Source organism: Achroia grisella, unplaced genomic scaffold (genome assembly GCF_030625045.1).
Source record: "Achroia grisella isolate CSIRO2021 unplaced genomic scaffold, CSIRO_AGI_Agris_v1 utg808, whole genome shotgun sequence".
NCBI lineage: Eukaryota > Metazoa > Arthropoda > Insecta > Lepidoptera > Pyralidae > Achroia > Achroia grisella.
Window position 1 is genome coordinate 1377220 of NW_026713029.1, and position 13466 is coordinate 1390685.

Genomic DNA, 13466 nt, shown 5'->3' on the forward strand with positions numbered 1-13466 from the left:
AACGGAAGTGAATCATAGCGGAAATGAGTCTTACAGGTATCAAAGTAATATCTTTTTATCCAAATAAATTAATGTAAATATAATTAAGCATTGTTACATGTATATTTACATTTATTACGTGTGTTATGTCTCAAATATGTTATAATAGTGTGCCCGCAGTTTCACGATAATGAAATTTATAACCTATGTTTTATTCTGGTGTATAATCTATATTATTGCAAAGTTTCATCAAAATCCATCCTGTAGTTTTTACATAAAAAAGTAACAAACTCTGTTCTCCATGTGTTTATCCTTACTCACAAGATTCACCTCTATAATATTAATAATTACATTTATCATTATTTATATAAATATCAAACAAAATGATTAATTGAAATACTATTATATAGTAAAAAATATAACTGAGAAAACAATTTACAAGTAGATTTGACCTGTCTCGACACCTCGTCTGCACTGACATTTTTGGGCCGGGTAGGCCCAAAAATGTCAGTAATTACGTGTCTGAAATGACTTCTCTAATATTTCAGCGATGAATTGCTAGAAGTCATTTCCGGAATGGGGATCTTCGCTTTTATCCACAAAGCGCTTACCTAGTTGTATTATGCAATTTTATATAATTAGATCTCTTATCTATCTATCCTATATATATATCTCATAAATAATAATAATAATAATAATCTCAGGACAATTCACACAGCGCCATCTAGACGCAAGTTAAGCTAGCTAAAGCTTGTGTTATGGGTACTAGATAACTAATACATATACATAGATATTGTTTTTGTAAATACATACATATTATACATAGAAAACACCCAGACCGATACAATCAATCATACCCATGAATACAAATTTTCAGTGCCGTGCGAGGAATCGAACCCGCGACCAACGGCCGTAAAGCGGTGTACTAGACCACCGAGGTCGTCAACTACTACAAATTTGAGCCGAGCCGAGGGTGGAACTCCTCGCAGTGTCTTGAGATTAAAGTCGTATTAGAATAGTTCGAAATATTGTAGACTTCCAGAAATGTAATAATTAGTGCTAATCGGTAGTTTGTATTTACACACTTAAACTTATATTGTAAGTAAGAATAAATTATTTAAAAGAGCAACACACAAGTGTCTTGCTTGTTCTTCTTGTGATGAGACAGCTTTCCGAATGAGCGGTGTATTAAAAAAAAATGTGATGACTATTCAAAAGTGCTTCAATGTAAGTTTATTTGAATAAATTGTTCTGGATTTAGCTCTCTCGTCAGGTAAGTTTTGGTAATGAAAATAAAGACTCTTCTTAATGTATTCGTGTATATTTTTAGACGACCATGACAATACAGTTTTAATAGAGAAAAAAGCATAGACAAAAAAAAATTAAAACATAGAGGTTGGAGAATAGTGTTGCCAGCGTATAAAATGGAACATAAATGATTTTCTATTCTATTCTATTCTGTAAGTAGAGAGAACATATCGTTAAAATAAAGGTGAATGACTTAAATGAAATTCCATGTAGGCACTCGAATAAATAATATTCACTTGGCTTTTTAAATCAAATCATGTATTTACTTGGAAATAAACTTGTTCGGTGCAGTGTGGGCGTACCATGAATTATGTGATATTAGACGACATGAATTGGAATTAGTTGCGGGTAATACGGAGAGCGTCGTAACTCAGTGGTTTACTACCGACTTGCATCTAAAAGGTCGTAAGTTCAAATATGACTGGCACAAAAAAAGATTGAGTGTGATCCAGAAACATTTCTGGATGATACTCTCTAGTGAACATTGAACAGGAAAATATAATCTGAGAGATATCTATAGGGTCCCTCCCTGGCAAGATGGATTCAAATATAACTAGTGAAATGTGAGCAAATGTTGCGTTCACAATTCTGCATTGTCAATTGTAATTGATAATGCCTCTGATCACCCCATCGGGTCACCGTCGTGTTGTTACGATTACTAATATATAGTATCAGTCGTAAACAGTATATTAAATCTATTAGTGATACCATTGATAAAACTGCGCATTTTCAGTAAGAAAAAAAACGGAATAAATTTTGTTATTTTTTATATTTTTCATCATAATACTTGACTAAGTATTATGATGAAAAATGCGCACACTTATAAAAATTTACTTAATTATTATAGAAAATTCTACATATAGATGTTGTAACTGTATTAATTAACAGTTAATAATTAACGAATTGCAAAATCGTTGACAATTACTAAATAGTTAAGAATGTCGCGTCGGCTGCTTGACCAGTTGCGGGGTCTGTACACATAGTATACCGGTTCGTTTCCGGATGACGTGGTTTTTGATGTGCTGTTCATAGAAAACTGTTGTTTATGGGATTTGTATTGACATATAATGTATCCACCGTTAGAATAGTAAGTAGTTGATATGCTTTGATTTGCCTGATGAAAATCTACATACATGTATTTCATATATATTTATTTTACTTAATTCAGGCTACATGGCCTATATTATAAATACCTTATAGACTAACATACATAAGATATAATAATAAATTATAAATTCAAATTGTCTCTATGGTCATGGCACTGACGACGGCAATCTGCCACGGTAGCTCCGATACACCACACCCTTCGGCCAGTAGTCCACCTTCGTGAAGGTGGGCAACATGTTGGTGGGGACTCGGGCCAAGAACACCTTGAAGCTCGCGTTGCGACTCGATTCCAGCTGCGTCAGGATACTTTTGGTCCGAATATAGTCGACGATGTCCTGTTCCTATCGACAGCCACGGTGGTCTAGCGGTTTAGCACGTCGCCTTCCGATGGTCGCGGGTTCGATTCCTCGCTCAGTATAATTTGCATTATTGAGAATGCAAATGTCTATACCATATCGTTCCAATGGTCGAACCATAAAATAATTCATTTAAATTATAAGAACATTATTAAGGTTCTATTGTCAGAGACTAAGCGTGTGTGTATCAAATTCATGGTAATGTTTTTTTTATATATAAATTGTATATTTATACATAATTAAAAACTAATTATTATTCTGCACTCCGTCGCTATATAAACTGTATGTGTGTGTGTGTGTGTATGTGTGTGTGTGTGTGTGCGAAATTTCATACTTCTCCGTTTGCAAAAAGGGTTTTTGTAAAAAGGGGTGTGAAGTTTTTCTTTACTATTAATATATAGATTATCATGGCCAGTATCCCATTTATAAGTATATTGATTACAATAGTTTTTTAATAAATTAATAACCATGTTTTAAGTATCAATACACAATATCACACAATATCGCCGTCAGTTGAAATAGCAGTTAAAACACACGGGCATATGTAGTAAGAAATAGAATTTTTTTTATTCTACCACTCATTCAGAATGCAGATTCGATCACAAGAAGAATGAGCAAGAAACTTGTGTGTTGCTCTTCTGAAGAGATGTGTAAATATTTACACAGTAACAAGGAAAAATTAAAGAAAGTACACATTACTGTTATTTCGGTTGAAACGATCGGAAATACGAGGAAATCCGCAATATCTGTCCAACAGATAAGAATCGAGTTGTTACTGAAAATTGGATTTTCCCATTTCTACGTGTGTCGATGTCGAGTACTCGATATCAGGAATTCCTTGTTCTATGTTTATCTATCATATATCTATTGATATTCAAATAGTACCTATAGATAACCATGACAATCTGAAGTGATTCAAATTTAATTTATGCACAAGTATAACCGTGGTGGTCTAGTGGTTTTAGTACTTTTGATGGTCACGGGTTCGATTCCTCGCTCAGTACAAACATTTGTATTCATGAGTATGATTGTTTGTATTGGTGTGGGTGTTTTCTATAAATAATAAATAGCCTTGGATAATTAACACAGCGCCATCTAGTCCTATAGTAAGCAGAGCTTGTGTTATGAGTACTAGACAACTCATATAAATACTTAGATATTTTTTTATAAATAATATACATAGTATACACGTTAACTATGTATATTTTATCTGCATTTACAATAAAAAATGTATCGAACTATTTATATCAGTTGTCTAGTACTCATAACACAAGTTCTCTTAGCTTGGATCGTGATAAATTCCTGTGAATTTGCTAACTTACCTAACCTCATACTCGTATCATCCTTCACTGGTGCCCCGCTAGCTTATACCGTTAGAGCAGACATATGTATCATTTAATTATTATTCATTAAAAATATATATCAGTATGTATGCGTACTGCAGAAGCCATGTCCACTCGTCAGCTCTAGCCGCAATACTAATAATTTAAGTGGTACTAACATCGATGGGAGAATTGCCCATACTGGATAAATAATTACGGTTCCTTGGGTGGAGGCGGAGTTACACCGGAAGACTATCCGGTACTGAAATTACCTATTCCTTACAAACAAGAACCGATTTGTGTTAATGAGTCACCATAGTTTTTATCAGCAGTAGTAGGTGTCTATGAATAGTAAATTACTCTATGCAACACAGCGCCATCTGATTGACTACTCTGTAGTTTAAACTCAATGGCGATTATAATTTAATAAATTTTTATACTATTCTTTTAAATATCATTACATACTTAGTATAAAATAAAGTCGCTGTCGCTGTCTGTCCCTATGTATGATTAAATCTAAGCAACGGATTTTGAAGCGGTTTTGTTTAATAGATTGAGTGTTTCTAGAAGAAGGTTTATATATATATATATAATACATGTAAGCCCGTGCGAAGCCGGGGCGAGTAGCTAGTAATCTATAAAACAAAGTTACCACCGCAGACTGCTTGCTTATATCTTTTATTTATTTACTTATAATTCTTAACAATAAATATTGTGTCGAATTTAAAATACAAAATTATTATGAATAATATCCCTCCCGGTAATAATAATAATAATAATAAAAAAAAATGATAATAATTTCTAAATATATATCTTTTATTAAAAATCTCATCAACGGAGTAAAAGAATTTTTAAAAAAATATTTTTTACTCTGTTAAATGACGCAACGGATTTTAATGCAGTTGTCAGCAATAGACAGAATAATTCAAGAGGAATGTTTATATGTACCACAGCCGAGAAAATAAAAGTTTTGTAATGCATCCGTTCGAAGCGGAAACGGGTTCCTTGTCTACAATAAAGCAGTACGAGAGTAAATCAATAACAAAGTCAGTTAAGTCAATGACATATGTATGAATACTTACGCGTAGGTAATCTTCTTCTTGGTCGCTCTAGACGGAACGGTCGTGGTCATTATGTAGTGGAGTGATAGGCCGGGGAGTGCTACTTTTGAACATAATTACCATCCAGTGCAATAAGACTGGAACTATTTTAAAAGTAGACCAAACTAAGCAGAGTTTCTCAAGTAATCTTCTAAACACACTTAAGTATATTTCGTAATTGGACAATATGTTATATTATCATTAACTTTCAGCTTTTCTCCCATTCATTAATCTTTTAGCGTTGAAATAGGTGAGAATGAGGTCTCACACACGACTTCTTATAGTCTATCTCTTATAATATTTCTTCTTTCGATTCAATGACAACTAAATGTAGCCAAAGTTATCCCAAAAAAAGTGACGACTTTAGCGCATTTAGTAGTATTTTTAGGTCTTCCTTTGTACAGGATGAGTGGTACTATTATTCTTATAGTTTAATTTAATATTCTCTGTTAACTTTATAATGTGTTGTTGCCTTTATACGTAGTTATATAATTTTTTTAATTAGTCTGTTATTATTAGTGAAAGTCTGTCAGTGGCTTAGTATGACGTCTATATTGATTTTATTTAAGATATACTTAAATAACTTTGGTTTTACTTTAATAAATAAATAAATAATATTAAATTTATGTCTCCAAAGATTTATCATTCTTAGAGCTGCGTTCTATATGAAACTCACTGTACTTGTATTAGCAATTTCCTTGTACATAATACTCCAAGTATGTTTGCGAGAACGGAAACCCTCCAGCTAAGTTGATGACACTTCCACTTAGACACTAGAGAAGTAATGAGATAGACTTATGTAAAATGATGTATCATTTAAATAAACGCTTCATTTTACGTAATAGTACATAATAACGCGTTAAATCGTTGTGCATTTAAAAATAAAATATCAAACCGAAAAATTACCAAACATGTCAACCCCATTATATCGAACCTAATTATCACAAAATTTAAAAAATACTAAACATATATTAAATAATTTTCAACTAAGAGTGATAGACGGCCTCGGTAGTCTAGCGTTTTAAGACGCCGCTTCACTTGCCATGGTCGCGCGTTCGATTTCTCGCACGGTGCAAACATTTGTATTCGTGAGTATGATTGTTTGTATCGGTTGTTTTCTATGTATATTATATATGTAATTACAAAAATAAAAAACAACAGTTGTCTAGTACCGATATCACAAGCTCTGCTCACAGTTAGACTAGATGGCGCTGTGTTAATTGTCCAGAGTTATTTATTATTTATCAAACAACTTTTATCAGTGTACACAAATTATTCTATTATTAGTATTTGGAAATTGCTTATTATTGTATGAACGTGAAATTTTAGCGTTCCTAAGCGGCTAAAATGTCCTCCATGAATAAAACAATTTTGATTTGATTTGATTTGAATTATAATTAGATGGAATGTCTACATTTCTATAGCATTTAAACTAGCTTTTATGTATAGCTTTCTAACTTGCATAACAGTGTGGAGACAATACGTAATAATAGTTTCTCTTTTCATTAACGGAACAATCACATACCTATTTGTGTTTTTTTTCATGGTGAAAGACTAATGGGCAGGTTACGGAGACATGTCGCTTCTCACGCCGCTATCAAGCAATTATTAGCACGTGCTTTCTATCACGTCGGAGAAAAACTGTCTCTTTATACGAAGTTTCCATGTGGAAAATCAACATACACTCAACTCATTAATGTTTTACAATAAATCTTAATCATTACATAGTATAAAACAAAGTCGCTGTTGCTATCTGTCCGTCTGTATGCTTAAATCTTTAAAACTACGCAATAGATTTTGAAGCGGTTTTTTAACAGGCAGAGTGATTCAAGAAGAAGGTTTATATATATAATACATGTACACCCGGGGGAAGCCGGGGCGAGTAGCTAGTAATATTATAAACACGAAAGTTTGTAAGTGTGATATTCGTTACTCTTTCACGCAAAAACAATTGAACGGATTTTCATGAAACTTTACAGTAATATAGTTTATGCATCAGAATAACATATAGGCTATAATTTTTAATGAAATTTAACGCGGAAGAAACCGCAGGCACTGCTAGTTACAATATATTAGACAAAGAAATTATTGTTATTCAAATAAAAACTTTATGCCCTTTGAATAAATATGAAATCTTTGAGCATTGTACATTACACGGAAATCCGTATAATAATGTATGTTTATTTTGCCTATACAGCAATATGACTGCACTATGTTCTCACACTATATGTATCATAACAATATAAGTTATAAAATTTATTGAAATGATAATTACTCATAACGGGATATATGTTTTATTACTAACAGATTTAAATGCAGATTTCTGCTAGAATATTGTAAGAGGAACATTTCTAGTATTCTTTTGAATGACATCTGTAGGTACCATTATGGTAATGAGGTAGAGAGTGGTTCTTGTTGTAACAAAATAAGCTCCGGAACTATTTCTATCTCCGATTTGAGAAATTCTCTTTCTGGACTATGCTAGAGTTACATACGCTATAATTAGGACAAAATTTACAAATTTATGAGCACCCAGGCGAAATTGAGGCTAAGTAAAAAAAGTATTTTCTATTTTGGTGTTAACTACAGAACAACGTAATACCGATAACAAAATCAAGATATAACCTAATACGATTCACACAGCGCCATCTAGTCCCAAGCTAACTAGAACTTGTGTTTTGAGTACTAGACAGCTGATACAAATACTTATCTATTTTTTTAAAATACACATATATAACACCCATGCAATCAATCATACTCATGAATATAAATATTTGCACATGCGAAGAATCGAACCCACGACCATTGCAAGTAAAGCGGTGTGCTATAAATCGCTAGATTCACGAGCCCGTCGTATTAGATTGAGAATTTGAATTATGTAATAATATATTCGTAAGTCAGTTGTGACGTTTAAATGGTAAATATGGAACTGATGCGGAACTTAAGTCGATCTGTAGGTAATGAGAATAACCTTGGCTGAATGCCCTCAAAACGAGGACGAATCTTGTACATACGATAACCCTAATTCAATCGGAGATTCTATGTTTGTCAAACAACCGGACATTAGCGTTGTAAATATCATAATTTTTTGATTGATTATGATTGAATTGTGACCCATTAGCAGTATTGGTGTATGCAAGGTACCAGTAGATGATGGGATGAAAATGAAGTCGGTTCTCTTAGATCATTGTGAAGAATTCACTGCGATGATTTCAAAGGAAAAGCGCATTCAAATAGTTAATTAACAAATACATGTACATTACTATTATTATTTTTAGTGCTAGAACTTTTGGTATACTCATGAATCGGCTATGACTGATTAATTTTCTTGCTTTGAAGCTGATTCAATAAATGTTGAGAAAAAACAGTTTAGTTTCTTGCCAGTTCTTCTCAACTGAAATCGCTGGCCTAGATAAGAATTAGGTAAAAAAAAAACAGAACTTGTGTAAGTAGCCGAAAGTGTCTTCCTGCATGATTAAATAATTTTTACTTTGACTTCTCACCCACTTGTTCTTGTTTATGAAATCGTCCTATTAGATAGACTGTGTTCACACAAATAGTTTGTGTTAACACAGTCTACCTAATCTTGACATTATGTAAAGTTTGTTTTAACAAAATTTGTTTTAAAGAGCAACTTACAGTTAAGTTGCTTGTTCATTTTTCTTAATTGAATTTGCATTTCTAATAAGTGTAATACATTAAAATTGTACCTATTGAAATGTGCTTAAAATTGAGTTCACTTAAACTAAGATTATTACTATTTATTCTATTTTTCATAGATGTACGGACGGACTATGCCTAGACAAGCTACGCATATTTATGGGACTTAAAATAGGTCTTTAATTTTTATGTAACAGAATAACGTGATATTTATAATAAATGAAATGTGTGCGAATCATGCCGAATCATCAATGATAATGGCCGGCCCGGATTAGGTACGATGTTGTCCAGGGCCCGCTTTAGCCTTATATTACTACTACTATGCTTTATGTTTTATTATTATTCGTAAAAATAAAAAAAAAACTTATATTATTATTTTATTGATTAAGTTTTTTTGACTTTACCAACATTGCGTGGACCGAGGAGTACGAAAAAAAACGCACACTTATAAAGTGTGCGTGTGTGCATTATATGCGTGGCTATTATTGACTGACTGACTAATTGAGTGACTATATTTAGTATTTTTTTGTGTTTTCACAGTACATAAATAACTTATAAACATATATGTAGTATAAAATGAAGTTTCCGCTGTCCGGTCGCTTAGTTCTTGTAAACTACGCAACGGATTATAATGCAGTTTTTAGCAATATAGTGATTCAAGAGAGAGATTTATATGTATGTAGCTAGTAATTTATATAAATGAGTGCAGAATGCTAATATATTTTTTTAAATTATGTATTAACGGTGTATTGTTTGTTTGTTTCAGAATTCAAGCGGCAGCGAGCCGAGGTCGCGCAGTGCGACTCCCGATTCGTTGGACTCGCTGCCCAGTGGTGGGTCTGGCAGCCCGCCGGCTGAGTGGGCTGATAGTGCACTGCCACCAGACTTCGTGTGAGTATGCTTATTCCTAGTGGAACAGGCCCACACGATGGAAATTGGCGACTCCCGCCTATATGATATTATCACGTCATGTGACAACATTTTTGCTACTGGAACATGCCCACATGATGGAAATTGGCAACAGCCGCCTATATGTATTACTACGTAGTTGTACAACGAACTTTTTGCTACTGGAATAGGTCCACACGATGGATATTGGAGACTGTCGCTTATATATATAACCAAGTCGTCATGTGACGAACTTTTCGCTCCTTGAACTGGTCCACACGATGGATATTGACCCAGTGCTGCTTATATAATATTATCTACTGGAATAGGCTCACATGATGGAAATTGGCGACTGCCGACTATATAATATTACCACGTCATGTGATGACCTTATTTATATATACCTTTTTGATATATGAGAATAGAAAATTGTAGGGCTGTATGTATACATACCATAACAATAATAATCATTATTAATAGGCATATAAATATAAAATGTTGCAATATGTCGGACAGGAAGGAAATGATAAGGAATCCGTTACATGCAATTGTAACTAAATATGGTCTGTCTGTATGGTACATACGTATAGAATAACCTACCGACATCAAATTAAAGATATTTAGATATATATATAGTATTCACGACTATAACGAAAAACTCATTAGACTTATTTAATTTTACCATGAATCTGTATTTTTATAAACATGTACAAGATCAATTGAAAAGAATAAGAACTGAGTTTCTTATCAGTTCTTCTTTGCTGAAATCTAATATCAGAATATTAGAAAAAATATTGTACAAAATAATTAGTCTCTTAAGACGTTTATAGTGCTCTTATAATAATATCAACCCATATTGTAACATTACGAAAATTAATTAATAAATACATTAATCTGTAGAAATAGATAGCCTAAGTATATATTTATGTAGACTAATCCGACTTTGTACAAAGTGTAACCCTGCCTTTTTTGTTTCCAGTGATACTACAGAACTACACTCGCGAGCAACCAAATCGACTCAAGCGCTACCTCTATATTCAAACATTGTTGAAACTCTACGTTCAAGTAATGTTGTATACTTTTAGAACAATGTTTGAATGTAGATTAAGTCGATTTTGTTGCTCGCGAGTGTAGATACCCTGCATATCTATTTGTGTAGATTAATCACACTTTATACAAAGTGTAACTCTATCTTTTGTATTTCCAGTGATAGTTTGCCGCCTGTGGGTACTCATACGCCACTAGCACGCACCCCGTCCGCGCCGGCGGCTCCCCGCCGCCCGCGCCTCTCCCCGCCCACACCTGCGTCGCATTCCCCCCCTCTGCCCATGCACGAGCTGTTCAAGCCCAATGATTTACACTTGGCTGACATTGCGAGTAATACAGGTTAGTACTGATATCTATTTGGCACCGCCATTTTGTTTTTCACACCGCCATTTTGTTTTTGTAATGGATAAGTGTGGAATATCTTAGGACAATTTACACAGCGCCATCTAGTAACAGACTAAACAGAGCTTGTGTAATGGATTCTAGAAAATTGATATGAATACATAGATACATTTATTTTTGTAAATACATACATATCAGACATACTGATTTCTATTCTCTTTGGCATCGCCATTTTGTTTTTGTAGTGGATGATTGTGGAATAATAATAATATCTCAGGACAATTTATACAGCGCCATCTAGTACCAGGCTAGAGCTTGTGTTATGGATACTCGTCACTTTTTTTTTGTAAATACATATTAGTCATACTGATTTCTATTCTCTTTACGAACATACGAGTATACAGAGTTATGAAAGTGTTTGGAGAAACATGAGGGGTCTAGGAATTGGACCAGCTCCCTGTAGCACTGGATCACTGCGTAGAAAGGGATTTTTTATTGATGATAATGGAATGAAGCACCCGCCTGCAATAACGGTTTACACTAGCGGGGAATAGTGAAGATTGATAAAATGAGAATGAGGTCAGGTCAGTTCGCAAAAGGCAAGTTACCACGATGGTTTCCAGGGGAACCGTGTGAAGATAACCTAACATAGTACACCGCTAGCAATGGGATCACTAATCTCCATTACTAATAACCCCCATCCCTCCAATAAATAATAGTTTGTAGTATGAATTTTGGACGTTATACCAAATTTTTGTATTGTTATATTCCAGAGGGCATCGAACTCTTAGGCTACCAGAGGTATGGAACAGTTCAGGGGCCAAGAATAGGAAAGGAAAGAATCAACGGATCCATACTGAAAGACAACGATTCATTTATGTAAGTACCTACTAGCTACTAGCTCTGCGACTACATGCGTGGATCTATATCATCTGACACCAAGAAACCTTTGCCTGTCAATTTATATTTCTAACTACCACTCCGGTGGTGGAAACAGCGATAACAAACCGAACGACTAAACTAACCTTAACTTTTGAATGTTGCATGCTTCATTAGGAAAAACACATTGGTAATATGATTTTCTATTAATTGTATATTTTATTTTATAACATATTATGTATAAATACATAACATATAATGTATGATATGTTTTAATAATGTTATGTATGTATAATAGATTTAATTCATGTAATACAGAGATAAAAATGCGTATGGTGGACTTGCCTTATAACAACAATATTTTTATTAATAAACTACCTGTTCCCGCGATTTCGCCCGCGTGGAATTTAAACTTTATTTTTCTAAAATAAAAGTATACATTACATGTGCCAAAAAAACAAAATATTTGGAACAAAAAGAGACAGAGAGACATACAAAAATTGTAAAAAAATATATATTGGTGTACGTACCGTATTTATATTCATATGCATGTAGTAAAAAGCGGTTATTTCAATATTACAAACAGACGCTCTAATTTTATTTATATGTTATTGATATGAAGAAAATATACTTTAGTATATCCAATATTAAAGTATATTTTCTTCATTAAATAAAAGTTGATATTTCAATTTTCTGTTTGCGACTGTAAAACTAATATTGTAATTAATTACCTACATTTCAGAAGCAAACATACAGTGGTGTCACGGACGAAGAGCGTCGCGTCAACACAGCCACTCAGTTTCGAGCATAAATTCAATCTGGATAAACAGATGCTTGATAATGAAGAGGTAAGGCGATTAATCCATAAGTTTGCGAATAATAATATCTCAGGACAATTCACACAGCGCCATCTAGTCCCAAGCCAAGATATACATTGTGTGGTTTACAAAATATCCCGCAAGTCGGTTCGCCTTTTGGCATAGGTCTCCTCCAGCTCTCTCCATTGTGCTCTTCTGCAAACCTATTCCAGAGAGGGCCCACAGTCGGGTTCATATCGTCTTTCGAACGTGTTCTTTGGCATCCCTGTCTTCTGTTCCCGTGTCTAGGATTAGTACCATGCGAGAAATCGAACCTAAAGCAATGTGCTAAACCGCTAGTCTACCGAGAATTTCAGGCAGACATGGTACTTTGTTATGAATGGGCCATTATATTCCATTCGTAATCCTCTTCTCTCTAAGGAATTGGCTATGGTGAAGCTTCAATAGTTTTCCTTATTCCAGGAGTGGCCAGAAGAGAACAGCTGCGTGGACATCGAGAGCGTCAGCGAACCACAGCTGAAGCGACTGCCACCGCTGCTCTGGCTCGAACTCACTGCCCTCTTCGACCGCTACTCGTTACCATTCCAGAAGCGAAAACCGCCCAAGAAGAAAAGGAAAGAAGGTAGGCCCATATGTTTAATGTGATATCGGGTATCCGTT

General features: G+C 34.1%; 1 protein-coding gene across 1 annotated transcript in view; it reads left to right on the forward strand.

Moving 5' to 3' along the window:
* The window catches only part of LOC131851847 (rho GTPase-activating protein conundrum), a gene marked incomplete at its 5' end in the record, with an annotated part of 69322 nt that overhangs the window by 52242 nt on the left and 3614 nt on the right, over positions 1–13466 (forward strand). The window contains 5 exons of the mRNA XM_059202411.1: positions 9599–9723; positions 10928–11106; positions 11883–11988; positions 12731–12836; positions 13269–13428. Coding sequence (XP_059058394.1) covers positions 9599–9723; positions 10928–11106; positions 11883–11988; positions 12731–12836; positions 13269–13428 — 676 coding nt within the window. The remainder of the gene's footprint in view (positions 1–9598; positions 9724–10927; positions 11107–11882; positions 11989–12730; positions 12837–13268; positions 13429–13466) is intronic.